At 40.7% G+C, this 24016-nt stretch overlaps 1 protein-coding gene across 2 annotated transcripts; it reads left to right on the forward strand.

Annotated features, from left to right (window-relative positions):
- On the forward strand, window positions 1-23939 carry LOC125723796 (putative E3 ubiquitin-protein ligase UBR7). Of its 2 annotated transcripts, none has more exons than XM_049000583.1 (12): window positions 1-35; window positions 561-690; window positions 9363-9496; window positions 9729-9789; window positions 9951-10046; window positions 20076-20129; window positions 20533-20638; window positions 20718-20848; window positions 21113-21286; window positions 21384-21555; window positions 21641-21702; window positions 23223-23939. In XM_049000583.1, the coding sequence occupies exons 2-12, from the start codon at window positions 562-564 to the stop codon at window positions 23313-23315; spliced, it is 1212 nt and encodes a 403-aa protein (XP_048856540.1). In that variant the 5' UTR covers window positions 1-35; window position 561; the 3' UTR covers window positions 23316-23939. The 2 variants fall into 2 exon arrangements, with proteins under 2 accessions (XP_048856540.1, XP_048856538.1); XM_049000581.1 differs by lacking the exon at window positions 1-35 and adding an exon at window positions 135-266.
- Window positions 23940-24016: the final 77 nt, after the last annotated feature.

Raw genomic sequence — 24016 nt, forward strand, 5'->3', positions numbered from 1 at the left:
GCCTAACACGGATAGGGTGCTGGGGCTATAGGAGGGTATGTGCCCACTTTCAGAACTACATGCGGCTAACAAACCGGGGCGCTAGATTATGGCTTAAATTGGCCAGCCTGAAAATACGCAGTGGTATTTGTCTGCGATTCCTGCATAACATTTTAGTAGGAAATTAGTCCATGGGAGTCGTTAGGTCTGACCACTTGGGGCTATAGCCCCACGTATTTTCCGTCTACCCGATGCCTATCTTCCTTTAAAAAAAGGCCAAACTCCGGGTAAACTCGACTTATTAGAGTTTTCAAATACTTGAGACGCCCCTGAATTCGTCCAAATATTTTGCCTGCTCTAGAAACGATTTCATGTTTTATTACAGTTAACACCAAGAAATAACCGTTTAGCGCTCTCCTTTGTCTGTTCCTCAATAATCTTCATTCTAATGAAAAATGTGCACATGCCTGTGTGCATTACCAGTGAATACGGTAGACCCCCCCCCCCTCTTTCCCTCCCCCCCCCCGTGCCGTTTGCCCTGGAAAAGGAAGTGAGTCTTAGTTTTTTTCTATCTTTTTAAGCATGGCGGTAAACGAGGGGGACGAGGCGACCGTCTCTCTTGTAGACGTCCTGGAGGAAGACGAGGAATTGGAAAACGAGGCGTCGGCAGTGCTGGGCGGTAGCGACTCGGAGAAGTGTTCATATCCCGAGGTAACACTAGCAGTAGCCCTCGAGCCGTTCGTCGTTGCTGGCCGGGTCGCCGGAGCCCACTGCTCGCTTCCGAAGCTGGCCGGCGCCAATATAAGGCTATGATGAAGGGCAGATGCAGGTGCACATCCAGATGTTTTTGACGTAAATATGGGTATGTTGCCACATGTCTGGCCGCTCGTTTATAATTAAGACGGTCTGCTACAGCTGCTTTTGACTTTCAAATTGGATGAAATGTCTAAGTACCAGGCAGAATACGTCAACATCATCCTGCTACAAATCAAATGTAACACAATAACATACACTTTCACACCAGTACTTTGTATTTAATTAAAATACATTTAATTTGTAATTTGCAAATACAGAAATACATGTGAATTAGTGACAATACGCGACAAGTGTACCATTTCATCTGTAGTGTACGTGTAATATTTCCAAAATATCCAGCTTTCAGTAACTTTAAATAATTTTATAATTGACATGTTACAGTGTGGGGCGGCATGGTGGTGCAGTGGTTAGCACTGTTGACTCACACCTCTGGGACCCAGATTCGAGTCTCCGCCTGGGTTACATGTGTGCGGAGTTTGCATGTTCTCCCCATGTCGTCGTGGGGTTTCCTCCGGGTACTCTAGTTTCCCCTCACAGTCCAAAAACATGTTGCTAAATTGCCCGTAGGTGTGCATGTGTGAGTGAATGGTGTGTGAGTGTGCCCTGCGATGGGCTGGCCCCCCATCCTGGGTTGTTCCCTGCCTCGTGCCCATTGCTTCCGGGATAGGCTCCGGATCCCCCGCGACCCAGTAGGATAAGCGGTTTGGAAAATAGATGGATGTTACAGTGTTAATTGTGAACTGAAAATGACTTTTGTAACATTAGTAACGTATTGAGAGCTTAAGTTGCACCTCCAGTAACGGTTTGAGGTTGGTGGTATCGTGGTTAAGTCTTACAGAACCGCAAAACGAGATTGTGAACGTTTGTATCACGGTCTTAGTCTTGGTTTCAGAACCGTCACGCCCTTAATTTACACCCAGTGTTTCTCACAGAATTAGTGGTGGTGGCTGACAGGGGTACCTGCAGAGATGGGGACTCCAGTTTGTGCCTTGGACTGGAAAATGTTGACATTTCTACATATGCGAAGCATTGTATGTGCAATACTTTCAAATTGTAAAGGCGTTAAACACATCACGACATACGGCCATTCACAGAGGAGATATATCGAGTCTAGCAAACTTGTTCGGCAAGTCTCTTTTGGCTTCCACAAAATGGTATAAAGAGGGGTATGATGAATTCAAAGAATGAATATGTACTTAAGGAAACACATTAAAAGTGGCCCAAACCAGAATAGACGGGAGGCAAAAAGTGTTCGACAAATTAAATGTGTAAGTAGTTTTTAGTTATTGTATTTATCACTTGACCGTAGTATTACTTTAAGATATAATATGCCATCTCGGCTGAAGCCGTATGTTTCGAAAAGAATATCATCCTGCAACAATAAAGGATCTTGCCGATCGCGCAAAACCCTCAATTTGAAATTCCCTTATTATTTGTGCACCGATTGCAATTGGTCGCTCATCCATGAATGGCGAGGCTATGACTGAATGGATTTCCATGCACGGACACTGATTAAGCGTGTGAGCATGTGAATTAATCCTTGTTACGTAGAACAAACCTGCTCCGAGCAGGTTTGAGGATTTGGAAGTGCTGCTATGACAACAGGAGTTTTGAAAAACCGACAGATCCAGGATCATACCAAATCGTCAACAATTACATCCGGCTAAATGAGTAATCCATGTACAAAAAAAATACCCCCAGGTACTGGAGCCGGAGAACTGTAATGTCCGACGATGTCAACAAACAACATACAATTTTCTGTTTTGCCACAAGTACAAATACAAGTACAATATGACAGAGCATGACATATTCAGAATGTTATTGCAAATTATATTTAAATTAGAAAACATCGCTTAGAAATAGCCGTTGCTTAACCCTTGTCATAAATTATATATACATTGTGTACAGAGATACAGATTAGCATTGACTGCCATAAATGTGATAATTTAGCACAGGGGTGCCCATACTTTTTCAGATTGTGATCTATTTATAAATGGCCAAGTAAAAATGATCTACCTACTATAAAACTGCAAAACATATATTTATTTATAAAGTATATAGTATTCTTTATCGATTTCCTTTTGGGATAAATAAAGTACTTTTGAATTGAACTGGGATATTAATTCCTTCACCTTTCTCTTTCTTAGCTCGCTTTTCGGAGGGAAGTTAATGTTGTAGTTTTTATGAACAGTCTGAAAATGCCACTCCACATTTCCCTTCTTCGGAATAGCAATGGTAGACTGACAGATGAGGCAAACGCACTTCAAATATAATTGTGGATAAAAGTCCTCCCATTCCGTATGGAAGTGGCTTCTTACTTGGTCCAGCTCACCCATTCATTTTTATACCCTTTCTTAAGTTCAGCAGAAATAAATTGGAGGCTGACTAGGTGACTCGGTAGCTTGCTAGAGTTTTGTATCTAGCTGGCGCGGTTGAATGCATCATCCATTCTCTATTTTTTATGCCGTGCGATCTACCCACACTACCTTTGCGATCGACCAGTACTGTATATGTCGATCGACGTATCGTGGACTCCTGATTTAACAGATATCTTGCAGAACACCTTTTAGTTTCTGACATACATTTCTAAGTCAGGCTGTATTTTCTTACAACTTAAAATCTGCCCCCACCTCTTTATTGTTCACCGCATACAGCGTGTACTGTTATGTTTTAAATTTTTAGGAGTTCTGTCAGGCAATTAAATTTTACAGTTTTAATAAAGTAAAAATATTACGCCAGCAAATAATTCGATTGAACTAATCTATTACACTAATATCACTGACCGCTTTCAGGTAACTAAAAGAGCAGCAGGACTGCACATTATTTGAGCTTTTTAACATGGAGGTTGCGGTGTTACTTGCATAATCATTTATTTTATTGCACACACACACAAACTGTATGAGAAATAGATTGTATTCATTAATTGGAGATTTGCTTTAGAACAATGTGTAAAAACGAAAATCTCGATTTACTTTAACGTGTATTTACTTTATCAGCATGTCAAACAGGGTCTGGGTTATACTCATTTATTCACCAATCACATCACTTTAACGTAGTTGGGGGCGCTTGGTTTGGTCTGGCTCCAGACCAGGGCTAGCCTGTCATGCTTTCAGCGCAGCAGTTTGTGCCGTCAGCGTCGTTCAGTCCGAGCAGTTTTTTAGCTCCAATGCTAAAAAAATCTTCTTTAAAAAAAGAAAAAAGTCAAGTCCCTGGTAAGCTTGACTTAGTCCCTGATGTTTTCAGTAGCATTTTGACAACATCAGCCAGCATTAGTTCATAGATGTATGTAAAGGGCCATATTGCTTGGAAGTTATTTGCAGGGGGTGGGGCTGATGCATGCCAAATGCTCATTTTTTGACTGGAATACTATATGCTGAAGGAGTTGAGTTGAGAGAGTTATATTTTCAGCATTTATAGTTCAGATATGCTTCTTTCAACTGTACTGTGCACTTACCTGTCACAGGAACTGTGTTAGTCCGGATGGATTGACCAAAGAATATCTTAAGAACTGTGAACAAGGCTTCTCATTAATTCAATGATGCTACTAGTAGGTTTCTCAAATTTAAGATCTGATTTAAGTATCTCTGACTGACAGTGCTCCTTCTCATTAGATTCACATTTCAAGAGGGGTATTCTCAAAATTGACCTCTTGGCAGCTGAACAGAAAGACTTGAAAATGTCATATTTGACCCTGGGAGTTTATATTGAAGGAGTTGAGTTGAGATACTTATATTTTCAGAATTTATAGTTCAGATATGCTTCTTTCAACTGTATAAGTTTCATTCCCATCACTAACTATCTACACAACCACGCCCCCGAAGTAGGGGGTCCTGTGGGGGATTTCTCACCTGTGACCATTTTCAGATGGCAATATATCAAAGAATAAATGGCTATTTAGAATGAATTTGCATCTGCTTACAGTATCTTCCTCAAATAGCAAAAATATAGAAGAATATTGGATGTAGGTGTGGTGGTGACCCCACAGCTTGGGGTCAAAATCCGAAAAAAGTGAACCAAAAACTGATTTATGCAGGTCCATAACTTTGAAGTGCTTCCCCTGAGCTGATTCTGAAAGAGCAGGGAAAGGTATACCAGGAGAGCAATTTTCAGCTCTCTTGCATGCTTAGAAGCGAAGATATGGTCTCCTGAAAACCCTTACAAATGACATGCGCGATTCGTGAGTGCAAAAAAGGGGCATGGCACCCAAATTTGAAAGGGCCATAACTTTGGACTGCATCCGAATTTTTCAATAAAACTTGGGAAATTTTCAGTGTTCTCTATAAGGATCAAAATACCAAGTTTTCATCTAAATCAGGAATGATGCCCATGGTACTTTTCTGGACATTGGTTGATTTGGCACGGACTTACCCCAAGGCATTTTGCACTGAGCACCAAAGCAGCTTCTTTTCTTGAGGATTAATGGTCATGTAAAAACAAAGTTCATAACAAGAAAGCTGGGCCTAGCAGGATGGGTCACGTCAGAACCAATTCTTGCTTATGTGGTGCCCTAGGTGCGCATCACTGCCAGTACCCCTCTGTCTGAGGTAAAATTAAATTGGCTGGCTAGTCAGCGCCCCCTTAGAAGTTGGCACCCTAGGCCTATAGCCTGTGTCGTCTATAGGATTGACTGACCCTGGGTCTCGTGATTTACTTGCATCTAGCCAAAGACGGTGATAGGATATTTATTACCTGGCTTAAAGACTTTTAATGGTTTTAAAATGAGAGAAAATAAAGTCATAAAATTCATTATTTAAAATATTTTAAATAATAAAATACAATCTCTTAAAGTATTTTGTTATAAATTATGTACAAATTTTTCTTGTTACAAAGTACGCAAAGTACGCAAGAAATAATGAAATACATATATATTTTAAATACATTTAACTGAAATAGTGCCCATCTCTGTAAACGTTGTGTGTGCTGCGTCTGCATTTAATGGCTAGGATTAGGGAGTCAGATCTTCAAAGTTTGAGGCTGAACACAAATCCTAAATCTTGCCCTTTATGTTTTCACAGTACAACTTGGTAGAAGTTGCATGTTGTGGTTTATTCTGTTGAACTGAGTGCAAAAATATACTACAGGTGGACTAGTTGTAATTTAATCAAATTACATTTGTTTGTCAATTTTACTGATCAGCAGTCTACATTGAATGCAGAATTATTAGGGAAGTACTACTCCCACAGAATTTTATGAATTTGTCTTGCTTCAAGTAAATTTATTTAGAGAGAAAATGTAACATTAGTCTGTCACAAACAACAATAAAGAAAAACTCATCAGCCTACAGAATTATTCAACAATATGAAAGTAACTTGCTGTTCTCTGTCAGTCAAGAAGCTGATGTAGGAATTATTAGCTCAGGTAAATTATAATATCTCCACCAATATGTTTTGAAATGAATTAACTTTTAATTAATTATTATTTAATGCTGATTATTAACCAATTGTTATGCCGAATGGTCGGCTCCTCCAAACTCAATTGCGAATCCCCGTGAGTCTGTTAATGTGAGACTTATATGGGATTCATTAATAATCCGTATCGCTTAATAACCTGGGTTAGTAGGCTCGTCCAGCGAACTGCGTCACTAGGTAATGTAAACGATCGGTAGCGAAGCTCCCCTCACGGCCGATGAGAGAGAGTCTCGCGATATTTCAGGCGAGTTTGAGGTTTCAGAGCGTAGTAGCCAGATCGCACAGAGGCAGGGACTATTGTGAGCACTCAATGAATGGAGGCTGAAGTTGTGTAAAAGACATGCATTTATTCCTACAACTAACATAAGACAGACATTGCACCTAAGACAAACAATAGACACGAAATAGCGTAATAGAAACAAACAATGTAATCATGAAAATGCAATGACCAGATTTAAAATGAGTAACCTTAACAGGGAAAAACTGTACTGCAAAGCAAGCAGTTTCTGAAAATATGACCCTAAAGGAATATAGCAGGTGAATAGGACAGTTTAGGTTATTAGGAATGAAAGGAAGTTGGTTTACTTGGTTGCAGAGTGGGGGGGGGTGGTCTTGGCAATTGGTTGCGGAGCCTGATGAGCTGATGGGTGATGGCATTCAGGGAGGCGTGGTGTTTGCAGCGGTGGTTGGTGTGGAGCCCCTCTGTTTCTCTCTCCTGGTGAAGCTTGGGCTGGGTTGCAGTTCTCTGTCCAGCTGGGTCTTCACTGACAGGCTTCAAGAGCGCTGCTTGTGGGCTTCTCTTCTGGGCTGATGTTCTACACCTTTCTCTTCGGGCTGATGGTCTTTTTGTTTCTTCTCCCCTTCTGTTTCTTCTCTCCTGCCTTTGTTCTGAGGTGCCAGGTTTTATAATGTAAAGTTCGTGAATAGGAGTGACCAGGAATTCGACTCCTGGACCAATGACTGACCATCCATTTGGCGGGCTTTCGGAAGGGGGTCTGTATCAGTCCTTTTGAGATTTATGACCAGACTGATTTCCCTTGTATTGATGATTTTCGTTAGACTGGTGTAACTTTTGATATATTCACTTTCGTGGTAACCACTGACCAGATTTGGAAACTGGAGTGATTTTCCATCGGTTTGATACCAAACATGCCATACCAGCCTAGTGGTTCACACCGAACACCATCTGTAATGATTAATTAATGATTACTTATATTATGTCATTATGTTATGTTATATTACTCACCAGTACCTGGTCTAGATGGTCTAGGTTGCACCTCAATCAGAGGCTACCCTTTATACAGGCATTATATGACATATTCTCATGTCAACAGCACATCTTACCCTTAGATAGGCATGGTAGAATACAAAGAGCTTACTAACGGCCACAAGGATCAGATAAGGCCACTAAGGAATGTGGATGAGAAAGGGGGGGGGGGTTGTCAAACAAAGAAAAAGAATCTCCGAAAGTTAAGACACATACAAACATAACCTGTACATACGTATATTGAGACTAGTAGTCAAGAGTAAATAAATATACAGATATACAAAAGCCAAACTTAAAAGAGACTTTCTTTGGGGTGTTGGTCTGTTGGGTGAGTGGTATGTAAGGCAGGATGTCTGAGGAGGGGGTTGTGTGCTAAGTCGAGGGACCCCTGTCCTTGAGGTCCACTCTGCTGTCTGTAGGTCCCTAAATCTTTGAGCAATAAAAGTCGGAGTGCTGGCCTCCCTTGTTATCTGTGTGTGTTTAAGTGTGTCTGTGTGTGTGGGGTCATGAACCCCCCTTTGAGGCCTAGGCCAATGTGTGCCTCTCGTACCAGGGTAGGCCTTGTCTCAGGCCACCTGGAATTTAAGCTTTGTGATATGTGCATGTGTGATCCTACACTGATGACCCACTGATAGATGGCAGGAGATATGTTCAGCTGGGAAAGATTGAAGGAGAGGATTTCTGGGACAATGGTGTTGAACTGCGAACTAAAGTCTATAAACGGGATCCTTGCAGTCCCTGGGCAGTTACAGGATGTAATGCAGTCCCATGTTTACTGCATCATCCACTGACTTTTTTTTTTTTTTTTTTTACTTTTCAGAGTAGTTTCTTTTAGCCACTCTGATTTCTTTGGTCAGTGTGTTTCTGGCCTGCCTGTACAGAGCCCTGTCCAATTTATGGACTACTTGCTTGTGAGGGGGCATTGTTCTGCATGAATATCATAGCCTTTTTTGAAAGATGCTGACTTCTTCTTGTACAAGTGTATAAAGAAGGTATGTTCTAGAAATTGATCTTGTAGTTAATTTTTACACCATCTTCAAGTTGGAAAAGTCCGACAAGTTCATCACTGATAATTACAGCTTACATCATCACTCCACCACCACCTTGTTGGTGCATGAAGAAGGTGGCAGATAATTTGTGTCATCTTGTCTCAGCATACTCCTTCTGTCATCTTTGGTTGCTGGCCACAAAACATTCAATTGTATGGTGATCATATTTTAAAGTTTGGCTGTTTCTGTTGTCTTGCATCCCTCTGACTTGGACTTTACTACTCTTATTTCCGCTCTGTGCACTGTCCTTTTTGACCCATTTTAATAATAATAATTTTCTTAACTTTACACAGGGAAGTATGTGCAGTTCCTTGTTTTACTCCATACAGAAAGTACCCAGACCAAATACTGAGCGTGCTCTGTTTTTAAACTGCCCATTCTTAATTGTGGTTTCATCTGGGCTGAAAATATTGGGGAAGGTACAAGGAAAGTACACACTTGCCTAATAATTCTGGATGCAGTGTATAGAGCAGTGGTTTAATATTTTGTTGATATAAATGAACAGGCTGGACTAGAAGTAGGCGATCCTAATCCAGGAGTGCCAGTGTCCAGCAGGTTTTCTGTCCTATTTGGTTCTCTGATGAATCGCATCTGATCTCAGCTAGATTACAAAACCTATTGGATACTGGCACTCCAGAATCAAGGTTGCCTACCCCTGGGCTAGATGATTATTTATTATTTATTAAATCTGATTAATTAATATAGGGGATAGCACTTGCATGGAAGGTTTTATACTGTTTTTGACTTTACATCTGTGTTTGAAAGTGGCTGCACACTTGAATTGGTGCAACGGCTCATTGAATGAGGTTTTACTGGGTGATGCTGTGTCATGTTGTGCTGCAGGGCTATGTGAAGCGACAGGCGCTGTATGCATGCAACACGTGCACGCCGACAGGTGGAGAGCCGGCCGGAGTCTGTCTTGCCTGCTCCTACACATGCCACGAGGGCCACGAGCTTTTTGAGCTCTACACCAAAAGGTGATCCTTATAGTCTATGTCACCTATTGCCTGTCTGTAGAACTGTGGGTCCTGAACCTGTGGTGGTGGTGGGGGGGGGGGGGGGGGTCATAAAATAATAATATAATATTATTATATTATTATTTAAAACATGGGTTTTTCTTGTCTAATAAGCCAAGACTGTATGTTATGTTGCTTGAATGTCTTATCAGTACATATTACTTGTATATTTTAAGCTGATGTTTCTTTTTAGGAACTTCCGCTGTGATTGTGGGAATTCCAAGTTCAAAGACTTTGAGTGCAAGCTATGTCCCGTACGTTCAGCTTTATTCCTTCCAGATCTTTTTGCAGCTCACATTTTCTTACAGCAGAAAGTGCGATGTGTAGAATTAACTCGTAACTGTAGTGGCCAAACATTCATTCTGTTCATATTAAAGTGAAAGTATTGAAACTGACATTTTTCTCTTCTTTGAAGGAAAAAGATCAACTGAACACTGACAACAAATACAGCCACAATTTCTTTGGCTTGTATTGTATCTGCAACAGGCCGTACCCGGATCTAGAGGACCAGGCAAGGCCACCATTTCCTGAAAGCTTTTTGTAAATTTTTACTTCCCTGATAGCACAGCTGAGGCATATTGTTCATTTGCATGATTTTGTGTGCATTCAGTGTACAGCTTCTGTGTAATAGATCAGGTTTAGCTGTACCCTGATCCACAAGAGACTTTGAGACTCTGTACATCAGTTTTCCAGCATTTGCAGCCAAACTGACAGTTTCCTTAGTAAATCCTGAACTCAGTGTAAAAATATAAATGACAAAAGAATTGACTGCTAAAAATGCTGTGTTCTAAGTTGAATATGTATCTTTTGATTTTTAACTACATAGTAAATCAAATTTAATATTTTTCATTCATTACTTTTTGAGTAAGATTGTGTTAAATGCATTCTCTAGTTTATCAGTATTGGTGCAGCAGGTGACATAGTGGTTATAAGAATGGACTATTAACCAGAATAGTGCTTGTTTAAGTCCCAAGACGGGAGCTGCTGTTGTCTACTTAAGTTCCAGCTATATAACAGGGCTCCATAGAGAATAACATAAAGGGCTGCACAATTAATTGTTTAAAAAGAAAAAAAAATCTCAATTCACACCTCTATGCAATCTCATTTCTAAATTACAACGATTCTTCTGTATTACATCAGTCAGATCAAAGTAAGCACTCCTACTTTTCCCCAGAGAGTCTCAAGCATTCCATAATTCTGCATTCTCTTTAAAGAATTTTACAGCGCCCCAGGTCATTTTTAGTACTTCGAGAAAGTATCAGAAGTACGGTACTTCAAGGTGTTGGATTTCCACTGCTATAAAATCTGGTACTAGTGCTGAATGACATCACAACGTGAGGCAGGGTTTTTTGAGCTGAACTCAAAAAGTGGCTGTATGTCAGTAGATTTGCCAAATCTACGTGAATTTGCATAAATTCCCTGGACCTAACACCTACTAGCATCCCTGCTGAGATTTTCGCAGGCCATTGTCCTCCTGCTTTTGTTGTGCAAACACACCCATTACCTGTGAAGCCTGGCACATTTGCATTTTTTTGCTCAGAGCAGCTCAAATCCAAGGTAGGCCAAACCTGTGTGTGACATGGAAACCTTCACAAAAGTCTGCCATATTTATACAAAATATCCCACACACTGACTGACCTGCAAATATGAAAGACACACATTCACAAAATATATGGAAACACAAGTCTGTTTGATTTAAAAAAAAAAAATTGAGTGTTTCAAACTTTGCAGTGTTTGCAGGCCCAGTGACCATCGTCCCTGCATTTGGCGCAAGTGAGTTTGTAACACTTTGCACTGGTAAACTTGCTGTGATTTCTGTTACAGTTTTCTTGTACCTGGCACTGAGTTGTCCATACAAGTCCTGGCACAGCAGCAGCCTTCCTCTCTGTCTCCATTGCCTTTTGTTGCATAAATCGGCAATGGAGTTCCTTGGCTAGAAGACTCAGAAAGAATCTTCTTTTGCCTTCCCACCCTGTACATGCCTTGTACAGAACATAGGAATTTGGCACCACCAGGTCCAGCATGTTGTAAAATACAGCTACTGACCACCTGTGTGTTGCTGCTCTTATGGAATACATGCACGCCATTTGGTCCAACACATTTACAGCACATTGTAAAAGCAGAGAGAGATGTCATGGGTGTATCTGCTTTTTTCTACCTGATATAAGCCTGTATAGTACATATCAGAAAACATTGTAGCACTGGTGTAAAATTATACACACATTCACATACCGTCATGTGGTTATAGTCTGTTATGGTGTTGGGTTTCCTCTTTCTGCTGTCACAGATCGCCACATCTTGGTGCAAGGAACTCAGAACACACACAGTCTTGTTTTTTTAGGTGCAAAAATTGTCAAGGAGACACTGCCACTTCTAAGCTCTGACATGGAGAATTCCTCTTGCTGTGCAGTGTCCTTTGCAATTGGAGGAAGTTCGCGCCAAACTTTATTCCCTGTGCCCAGTAGTGTTGTTTTGCGCTGAAGCAGTCTGTGTGACAGTGCCAGTGAGGTGAAGAAATTGTCCATTGTGACATTTCTCCCATCATCCAAAAATGGCTCCATCAGATTCATGAACACGTTCTCTGCCAGCCTCTCCCTGACGAATGGGGTCCTTTCCCAAGTAAGGGAACACGTTTCAGATGTATTTGGTCTCCAAATCCGTGGCCATCCAGAACTTGATCCCAAATTTGTCCGGCTTGGATGCGATATACTGCGTGGACAATGAACCTGTACTGAAGATGTACCAGCTGTACATCTATGTTCATGTGTTCTCCTGGAGTGTAACTTTCAACACAGTTCTTGGTGAAGAGAACATGGTCATGAGTCTGATGGAGCCATTTCTGTATGACGGGAGAAATGTCACAATGGACAATTTCTTCACCTCACTGTCACATAGACTGCTTCACTTTACTGGGCATGGTGAATAACGTTTGCTGTGAACTTCCTCCATTGGCAGAAGACACTGCACAGGGACAGTCAGTGTTTAGAATGGCGCGCATGTATTCAGTACGAGCAGCAACACGCAGGTGGCCAGTAGCTGTGTTTTACAAAATGCTGGACCTGGTGGCGGTGAATGCCTACGTGGAAAGGAAAACGAAGATTGTTTCTGATTCTTCTAGCCAAGGAACTCCATTTCCGAATGCAGGGATGATACTCACTGGGTTTGCAAACGCTGCAAACACAGACTTTGAAACAGATAGACAGACTGTGTGGGAGAATAACCACTGAGACAAAAGGCAGAAAGATAATAAAGAGATGAACCTGGAACTGAGGGATGGATAAATTTTTTTTTTTTTTTTTTTTTTTTTTTTTTTACAATTGCTGCTATTTTTACATGAACAGCCAAACATGCAAAGCTGGAGAGATTACATAAAAACAAAATTCACCTTTGGTGTTATAATTCAGTGATGACCAATGAAAATGAAATGACATTTTATTCTGTATGTGTACGAGCATCTCAAAAACCATGGACCATGACTTCACTCAGCTTATGACATTTATGCACAAACATGCATTGGATGAAGTAATAGCATGTTTTCATTTTATTCATTTCATTCTATTAGCAACTTTTCATTCTATTTTCACTAAATTTTTTTATAAATAAAACAGACTTGTGTTTCCATATATTTTGTGAATGTGTGTTTTTCATATTTGCAGGTCAGTGTGTGGGATATTTTGTATAGATATGGCAGACTTTTGTGAAGGTTTATATGTCTCACACAGAGGTTTGGCCTACCTTGGATTTGAGCTACTCTAAGTAAAAAATGCAAATGTGCCAGGCCTCACAGGTAATGGGTGTGTTTGCACAACAAAAGCAGGAGGAGAACGGAGCTGAAGACCTGCGAAAATCTCAGCAGGGGTGACAAACACTTCGGGACTCTCACCAGAAAATAAAAACTCGGTAAATCTAGTGATGTTGTAGGGCTGGCCGATGTTCAACATTAATACCCACATCGCATATTGTGCACATGTAATTCATATTTCGCCAGTCAGCTAAATTAAGATCAGTCTTTCTTATTTTCAGTTCTATATACAAACATTGTAGCACAGGGAGTTTGTTTCACTAAAAAAAAATTTACTCTGTCATAGGGGAAAAATAAATCAGATTTTGCTATTTTAATTATTCCTTTTCAAGATTATCTAGTATATGTTTAAGAATCAGTTTATAGTTTACCTCTGTTGCTTTTGCATCAGCGCTGCATGCGTTCTCCAAGACAGTTATAATCATTTTCATCCTTGCTGTTTAATTCACTAAAAGAAATGCGATTCACTTTTTTTTTTCAGAATCGTCGGCAAATCAAGTTTTTAGGTTCCAAAATCAAAATCACTTTTACATGTCAAACATGGAATAAGTAAAAATATACATATTAATCACCGTGGGGTTTGCTGTTGTCTACTCAACCTATCATTACGAGCTCTTCTGTATTGTCTTTAGAATATGTAATAACACAAGAACACGATTGCGTAACACATAAAAGCATGACATCTACATACAGGGTGTTTTTTGAAAAAGCCCATTCCTTAATTTCAGAGTCAGTGTCACCATTACAATGTGACTGTCACTTGGTCAGCCAGTTTAGTTAGGTCTGTGTTTGTTTTACTAGCTGTCTGGCAATGCTCCAAGCTGAGTTCTGCATTGAACAGCCCTAGTGAGGAGCTCTCTGTTCTGAATTTCACTGAGTCGTCAGGTGAAGGGCCCTCTACTGATTTTTCACTGCGTTTTTAAGTTTTGCTGCACTTTTGGCTAAATTTTATTTTGTTTGACTTAATTTTGTCACTGCTGTGTCATTTTCCTGCTCTCCATAGATAGCAATGTCTTGCAGCCATGTATCACGGCAAAACACAGAGAAAGGCTTGACCTCTGATCCCTTTGAATGTCTCTGCTGTGTAACGTTGTCATATTTCCAAATCTGTTCTCTAGTTCTTTAACAGTAATGTCAACTCTTTTTTTCAGTTATTGCATTCAGGTCATTCCTGAAAGTGGTGTGACTTTGGGGGGCCTTCAATTTGACATATTGGAAGGCTCTGCCAGTGAGGGTACTTGCAGTCCTCTCCTTCCTGCTTGTTGTCAGTATCTTCTGTTGTTTTGTACTTTCAGCCCTAGAAATTTACTCTATGTGCTGTTAGAATTCCTGCATCTTCCCTTCTATTAATGACTTTTCTTTCAACCTTTAAACTGTAGTCACACAGGTTTCAATTGCAGCCACCTCAATTGCACAAGATCAGAGAATTCTTTTGATGTATGAGGCTGAACTTTGAGACTTCTTGAAAAAAAGATCATGTAAAAATTGACCAAAGGCAACAAAATATAGGCTTTCCATTTGCTGCAGAATATGCTTGGCCCTGCCACCAAGTGTCCCATGTGATAATGGACAGCAGTAAATTGTCCCACCATAATTTGACTGAAGTGTGTTCGATAAATTTGTGGCAGCCAGCACTGAGTTTTAACTGCTGTTGGGTTTTGTGAATGTAAGGTACTCCATCTAGGGAGCAGAAATATAAAGTACAGGTATTTCATGGGTCTCACTGAAATAAAGGTAGCCGATCATGATAAAGACCTTGGTGTGTATGTTGATGCTTCCATGTCCCATTCTTGCCAGTGTGGGGAAGCAATAAAAAGGCCAATAGGATGTTGGGGTATATCTCCAGGTGTGTGGAGTATAAGTCAAGGGAGGTAATGCTAAGATTATACAATTCCTTGGTGAGACCTCACCTAGAATATTGTGTGCAGGTTTGGTCACCATATCTTAAAAAGGACATTGTGGCCTTAGAAAAGGTGTAGCGTAGGGCCACAAAAATGATTCCTGGTCTTAGAGGAATGTCATACGAGGAACAGTTACTTGAGCTAAATCTGTTCAGTCTCAAGCAAAGGAGACTGAGGGGGGCCATGATCCAGGTATATAAGATTCTAACAGGTTTGGATGCTGTTCAACCAAATAGTTACTTCAGCATTAGTTTAAATACACGAACTCGTGGCCATAGGTGGAAATTAGCGGGAGAACATTTCAAGCTGGATTTAAGGAAGCACTTCTTTACACAGCGCGTAGTCAGAGTATGGAATAGCCTTCCTGATAATGTAGTGCAAGCTGAATCCTTGGGTTCCTTTAAATCAGAGCTAGATAAGATTTTAACGACTCTGAGCTATTAGTTTAGTTCTCCCCAAGCGAGCTTGATGGGCCGAATGGCCTCCTCTCGTTTGTATAGTTCTTATGTTCTTAATGGTGAGCAGAAATCCCAGAACCACACGGGGGGACCTAGTGAATGACCTGCAGAGAGCTGGGACCAAAGTAACAAAGGCCACAATCAGTAACACACTATGCTGCCAAGGACTCAGATTATGCAGTGCCAGACGTGTCCCCCTGCTTAAGCCAGTACATGTGCAAGCCCGTCTGAAGTTTGCTAGAGAGCATTTGGATGATCCAGAAGAGTATTGGGAGAATGTCATATGGTCAGATGAAACCAAAATAGAACTTTTTAGTAAAAACGCTACTAGTCGTGTTTGGAGGAGAAAGAATGCTGAGTTGCATCCAAAGAACACCATACCTACTGAAAGGCATGGGGGTGGAAACATCATGTTTTGGAGCTGTTTTTCCGCAAAGGGACCAGGATGACTGGTCCATGTAAAAGAAATAATGAACGGGGCAATGTATCGTCAAATTTTGAGTGAAAACCTCCTTCCATCACCAAGGGCATTGAAGATGAAACGTGGCTGGGTCTTTCAGCATGACAATGATCCCAAACACACCGCCCGGGTAATAAAGTAGTGACTTTGTAAGAAGCATTTCAAGGTCCTGGAGTGGCCTAGCCAGTCTCCAGATCTCAACCCCATAGAAAATCTTTGGAGGGAGTTGAACGTCCGTGTTGCCCAGCGACAGCCCCGAAACGTCACTGCTCTAGAGGTGATCTGCATGGAGGAATGGGCCAAAATACCAACAGTGTGTGACAACCTTGTGAAGACTTACAGAAGACGTTTCACCTCTGTCATTGCCAACAAAGGTTTCATTACAAAGTATTGAGATGGACTTTTGTTATTGACCAAATACTTATTTTCCACCATACTTTGCAAATAAATTCTTTAAAATTCAGTCAATGTGATTATCTGGATTTCCTTTTCTCATTTTGTCTCTCATAGTTGAGGTATACCTATGGTGAAAATTACAGGCCTCTCTCATCTTTTTAAGTGGGAGAACTTGCACAACTGGTGGCTGACTAAATTCTTTTTTGCCCCACTGTAACTAATAGCTCAGAGTTGTTAAAATCTTATCTAGCTCTGATTTAAAGGAACCCATGGTTTTAGCTTGCACTACATGAACAAGAAGACTATTCCATACTCTAACTATACACTGTGTTTTCTCAAATTCAGTTTAAATTGTTCTCCCACTAATTTCCACCTATGGCCACAAGTTCTGGTATTTAAACTAATATTGAAGTAGCCATTTGGCTGAACAGCATCCAGACCTGTTACAATCTTATTTAACTGGATCATGTCCCCCCTTAATCTCTAAGGCTAAACTGATTCAACTCGGCTACCCTCTCCTGATAAGACATTCCTCTAAGACTAGGAATCATTCTTGTAACCCATGAACCTTTTCCTAGACAACAGTGTCCTTTTTAATGTATGGTGACCAAAACTGCACACAATATTCTAGGTGGGGTCTTAGGAATTATATAATCGTAGTATCACCTCACTTGACTTAAACTCCACACACCTGGAGATATACCCCAACATCCTATTGGCCTTTTTAACTGCTTCCCCACACTGGTGAGACTGGGACATGGAAGCATCAACATACACACCAAGGTCTTTTTCATAATCATATACCTTTATTTCAGTGGAATCCATAAAATATCTGTACTTTATATTTCTGCTCCCTGCAAGGATTACATTTATCGATGTTAAATTTCATCTGCCAGGTCTCAGGCCAGTCGCTAATTAAATCAAGATCCCATTGTAGCCTCTGTGCTACTAGTTTAGCATTGCTACACCACTCACCTTGATGTCGTCTGCAAATTTAACCACATTACTTTGTGTATTGGTGTCAATGTCATTCATGTAAATTAGGAACAATAGTGGTCCTAAAATTGAACCCTGTGGTACCCCACTATGAATGCAGACGTACTGTAACATTGTGCCTCTAATAACTACCAGCGGTGTCCTGTCTGTTAACCAGTTGTCAATCCAAGCTGCTACAGTTCCTAAAACCCCTGCAGCACTGACCTTAAGCAAGAGCCATTTTGTGGTGGACAACCTCAAAGGCCTTCTGGAAATCTAAGTAGATCACGTCGTAGGCCTTTTTGTGATCAATTTCTCTTGTAGCTTCCTCAAAGAACTCAAGTAAATTCGTTAAACAGGATCTACCTCTCCTAAATCCACATTGGCTATACCTCAGAATGTTATTTGCATCTAGGTAATCTACCATTTTCGCTTGGATTATAGCTTCCATTACTTTTCCAGTTATGCAAGTTAATCTGATTGGCCTATAGTTTGCTGGATTACTTCTGTCCCCTTTTTTTGAATATGGGTGTTATATTAGCATGCTTCAAATCAGATGGTACCATATCAGCAGATAAAGATTTCAGGAATAGTAAAGTTAAATGTTGGCTAATAATATCCCTCATCTTTTTTTAAATTATAGGTAAGATGCCATCAGGGTCCTGCAATTTATGTATTATGAGCTTAGCTAGGCTTTGAACCACATCAGCCTCAGTTATACATGTATTGGTCATAGACGACACTGTATTTGTACTAAATTGTGGCAAGTTACTCGTGTTCTCTTTTGTGAACATCCGTGTAAAATAATCATTTACTATATGAATTTCATTTTCAATCATAAGACCCTTACTATCCTGCAGATTAGTGATTTCAGCTTTTAGAGCTCTTTTGGAGTTAAAACATTGGGAGAAACTTTTAGTGTCATCCTTAGCCTCTGGTGAAATCTTCATTTCTACATTCCTCTTTGCGAGTCTAATGTTATTTTTTAACTCAGTCTGTAAACTTCCTCTTGCACTTGCAGCAATGTGCTTTTAAAAACCCACATGCCTCTTCATCAGTTTTGCTGTTTAACTCCATCCAGTTTACAGTTTCTAGTTTCAGTCTCATACCATTAAAGTTAGCCTTCCTCGTGTTGTATATTTTTGTTTTGGACTTTGCTCTTCAGACACTTTAATCATGTTGTGATCACTACCGTCCAGTGGTTCTAAAACCTTTAATTTTCCAATCCTGTCTTGGTTGTTAGAGAAAACAAGATCAAGAAAGGTTTCTCTCCTAGTAGGGGTATTAACAAACTGAGTAAAAACACAATCCTGTACTTATTTCGCCACCTTAAGTTCATTTACAGTGTCCCACTGTATCCCAGGTAAATTAAAATCACCCATAACCACCACATCGTTTTTTTATGACTTATAATCCTGATATCGTCATATAACATTCTGCTTTCCTCTGCAGCTACATTAGGTGCTCTATAACAAACACCGACAATTAGGGCATTTGAGGTTTTAGCATCTAGTTTTATCCATACAGCTTCTGCATTTAAATTTTTATCAGGGAGCTCCTTTGCCTGCAAGTTTTCCTTTACATATACTGCAACACCACCTCCCTTCTTGCCTATCTGGTCTGTACGGAACAACGTGTAACCATCCATATTTTATTATTCTTCATCATTGTCACTCATCCATGTTTTTGTTATTCCTATAATGTTGTAAGAGTCTGATGGAATTAAAGCCTCTAGATCATGAATTTTGTTTCTAATACTCCTAGAGTTTAAATACAGACTGCAAAGGGTAGGCCTTTTATAGTGCCTACTTTTAATATTAATTGTCCGTCTCTGCCCACCTATATTCTTAACTAACCTCCCTGCCCCCCTAGTCCCTAGTTTAAACATTCCTCAGCTGCTATACACGTATGCCTACCCAAATTGCTGGTTCCGATCTGGTTCAGATGCAGTTGTTAACTGTGATGTCCTTGATACTCATGTACATGAATTTGGCTTAAGTAAAGAAAATAAGAACTATATATACATGCATGTTTAGTCAGCATAAAAAACCCTTTCTGCTTTTTATATAGTTTTTTTTTTTATTGTGAATAGTCAAGCTGAAATTTTTTTTTGAACACCAGCGTTATGTTTCAGTCAAATAACGTAACCTTGAGATAGATCTATTATCCAATCCCATGATTCATTGAGTCATATGGTCAGATGGAAAAAAAAGTGAATCATAGAATCGGGTTTAGAATCGATTAATTACAAAGGACAGTTCGAAAGAATGGAATCAGTTAATTGAGCCGAACTTCCCGTCACTAGTCTACACCACTCCATCACAGTGCAGCAATCCCAGCAATCTCTACAGCAATCCCAGCAGCCTCAGTATGGAAAACCTATTCGCAAATTATATTCAGGCACGTTGGTGACCATTTTAAGCACCATCTGGAGCACTGTATGTTGGTAAATTTTAGTGTTTTGCGAAAAAGTATTAGCTAAACAGCTACATGGGTTATTATAAGCAGGTTTGCCCACGCAGATCATCGGACTGTCTCTTTCTCCTAGATTCCAGATGAGATGATTCAGTGCATCGTTTGCGAGGACTGGTTCCACGGGAGAGTAAGTGTTGTAAACTTTTTTCTTGACAAAACCGTGTAAAGTTCTGAAGCACAGGGACGTTTCCTTGAGTACTTCCATCTTAATGTATTGAAGTATGTGATTGCATGCAATTCCTTATATTTTTCACCATTACTAAAAATATCTTAAAGCAGTGTTTTCAGTTTTAAATGATTGTGTTAATACCAGCCCACACTGCTTTCACCCTACCACATTAATTATTAGCCTACTAAGGACCATGTGAGCCTGATTAAGGTAGGGTTGGAATGAAAACACTATAGCAGGCGCAAGATTGATAACTGCTGCTTTTAAGCAAAATTTCAAGTGAGTAAAACATAACAGTAACAAAGGGGTTTGGTAACTGATTAGAAAGAGGGTTTCTATGGTGCTCTGATCTGGTCTGCAGCACCTGGGTTGCAGGGTGGCAGAAGGGGTGGAAATGCAGGAGATGGTTTGCGAGACCTGTATGAACAAGGCACCTTTCTTGTGGACCTACGCCACCCATCTGGCAGGTGAGCTTCCTGGGTCAGGCTCACCAACACTCGCCAGTCACTATCCGAAGGGTCATACTGTGTGTCTGTGTTTGCAAAGTGAACTCAGTCAAGGTAGATGATGAGATAACGGAAGAGAAGGTGGTTGTGAAGAAGGAGGATTTTGACAGCAGCTGTAGGAATGGCACAGAGGAACCCTCGACCAGCCTGCAATGTCAGGAGGAAGAGAAGGTACTGACCAGTATGCTTTGCTAAGACTGTGTTACCAGTAATCATGCATGTTGTCTGTGACCAATAGAGGGAGCTGTCCAGTAAAGATTGGGCTAATTTGCAAAAGCTTAGTGGTGGATATAGAAACTTCCACTGTGACTGGGAGATACTGATGCTGATTATACCACACCATTACCACAGTACTGTTGAATTCTCAAATCTGAAAGGTGCTGATGATTTTTCTGTAACCACACAATCACAGCTTGTGTCCTCTCCCCTGAAAAGGTCCAGGCCAATAGAGCCATATCTGGCAAGCGAAAACACCAGGAAGTGGAGGGTTCAGCAGTGCATTGCAGGCTGACGGAACTGGAGGCCCGGATACTGTCCAGGCCAAGGGAGGGAGCCGTCTTCTGGCCTCAGTTCTGGCGCTCCAGACTATGCACCTGCACCAACTGCAAGGTGTTGTTTTCTCAACTCAGCCAGGTCGTGGACCACAAGTCTCCCGCTCCTGACTCTCAGTGACATGCCACTCTGTTTATCTTCCCCCCCGGTGTAGGCGGTCTACACAGATGTGGGGGTGCCCTTCCTGCTAGATGAGTCAGACACAGTCCTAGCCTATGAGAACAAGGGAAAGACAACAGATCAGGAGGACATGTCTGAGGGTCGTGACCCACTAATGTCAGCACTCAACACGCTGGACCGTGTGCAGCAGCTGGAGATCATCTATGGTAAGACGACCTGCCTGAAAGGGGAGATGCTTCCAAACTGCTGAGCTGGGAGGGGAGCTAACAGTGCTACCTTTCCCTTTATTAGAGTACAATGATATGAAGACAGAGCTGAAGGAGTATCTGCAGAGGTTTGCACATGAAGGAAAGGTAAGGAGGTATGGCTAATGGAATGTCTTAACGTTCATCTGATGATTGGTGAGTTTCATTCTAATTAGCATATTATTACCACACAACACTTTTGAATACCTTTATTAAAAAAAGGTAAATAAAATGGTGTCCCTATTGGGTGCCGTCTGGGGGCACACAATGGCTTATTTGGGGGACATGGCCATTTAGTGCGCCCCCCATAACGCCGACCCTCTTCTTTGGTTGTTTATTGTGGTTTACATTCAATAAAGTTTAAAGTTAAAACCAATCTCTAATATGCTTATTTTTACTCAATGTTTTGCTAGTTTTGACATTTTTTTTCTCATCTCATTAATTATTGCACTGGATTTTATGGAATACTTTAGTTTATTGCAAAAAAAAATGGTACCCTAACAAACTGATGACCTGATTTGGTGGCAAAATCGAAATACCAGAATTTGTAACTCAATTAAAAAATTTGAGAAAATTAATATGTTATGGTAATGAGTTTCTGACAATGACCCATATATACCCTTTGTGTTAATTCTATATTGGTTTGGGAATTCATTGGATAAATGTTTTTCTAAGGTGTGGTTAATCGAGATTAATCACAAACGCTGCGATTTTTAATAGACTCACAGCCCTAATTTATGATAATATGTTAAATTTATGTAGTGCTTTTTGGTTATTTATTATTGAAGGCCCGGTAGGTGAGGAGGAGAATTTTGAACAGAATACGAAATTTTTATGTGACCCAGTGCAGGTCACAGAACAGGATGTGTATAGTTGGGTCTGAGTATTGGTAAGGAGGTGAGCTGCAGAGTTGTGGATCATTTTAAGCTTGTTACAGTAGTCGAAGCAGCTGGAATGAAGGCGTGGATATGGGAGAGGCAAGGTCTGATTTGTGTGATGTTACATACATGGAAGATGAAGAGTTCTAGAATGACTCCAAGGCTGTAAGCTGTCAGTGAGTGGAGAACTGCTGTTCCTTCAATGTGGAATCAAGCCAGCTTTATTGAGGATAAATTTTTGTCACTATTGAGCTTGAGAAAGTTGTTGGTCAACCTGATCTTGATTGCAGATAAACAGGCTTTGATTTGGGACATAGATGGTGAGTGGATTGAGTTAGTCCTGATGAACATCTAGATATCATCAGTGGAATCTGGAAGTTGAGATTGGATTAACTCCAACTAAGTGTCAATGGGTAGGATGTATAATACAAAGAGCAGTGGCCCTAGGAAAGAGGCTTGAGGGAACACAGGAATGCCAAGTTGGAAGGTGAGTACCCAGAGAAAACTTAGAAGATGCTGTTGGACATTGTGCTCAGGTCAAGTGGTATGAGGATGCTGATGTCTCTGCAATCAGCAGATGTCAGAAGATTGTTGAGAATCTGTTGCACCAATGTCTCATCTGGTCAGAGCAAGTTCCAGGTCCAATCAAATTGCTCTGGTCCAGTGATTGGCAGCTTTTCTTGCGCTGAGGAATATGCCACTGGAAGCTGCCTTAGCTGTGCTGAGTTCTGCTCCATCACTTCCCAACAGGTGGTGACCCCTGAAGACATCCAGCGCTTCTTTGAGGAGCAGCAGAGCCGGAAAAGGCGGCGAGCCAATGCTGGCCAGTACTACTGCAGCTGAAGAAGCATTGCACCATACAATCTTTCCATGTCCACCAAGCCGGAACCCCAGCTTTTAATATTACTGCCATTACAACAATGCCAGTATAACTTACTACTCTCCCTGTCCTGCTATTCTACTTGTGCTTTTAAATAAAAATGCAGTCAGTATCTCCAAGGTTGTGCATCCCACCTGTTATGGTAATAATTTAAAAGAGCACAAAAATGTGTGTGGTGTCCCTTTCCGGAAGACTTTCCAGCTGGAAGAGCAAGTAGTGATGGTAAAATTAAAAAACCATGTAAGTGGACCAAAATGGAAACTTCGTTAGTGACTTGCTTTGGTTTGCCAGAGGCAGGTTCTCCCTGTTTCTGCAGTTCTTCACTGGTGTGTTTTGAAGTAAGAAATTACTGTTATTGTAAATAGCTCTGTCCCAACTGGTTTTTTCCAGATTCTTGGACCAACTACACATCCTCTCAGAGGACTGGTTTGTCATCATGTCTGCTATTCCCATGACACAGAGTGTTGGAAAGCATCATGGGATCATGTATCATTTTTTGTCCCACTCCTTGTCCCTGCATTTGAACTTGTGGTGTCTCCATTTCTGTGTGTGACAATTTGAGAAATAAAGTTGAATGATGTAACGAGCAGCGATGCTGAGATTCATGCTTTTCTGTTTGTGGATTCATTGCTCATCCATCACGTATCTAAACGATAACTGCAAG

Source organism: Brienomyrus brachyistius, unplaced genomic scaffold, assembly GCF_023856365.1.
Source record: "Brienomyrus brachyistius isolate T26 unplaced genomic scaffold, BBRACH_0.4 scaffold51, whole genome shotgun sequence".
In the NCBI taxonomy this organism is placed as follows: domain Eukaryota; kingdom Metazoa; phylum Chordata; class Actinopteri; order Osteoglossiformes; family Mormyridae; genus Brienomyrus; species Brienomyrus brachyistius.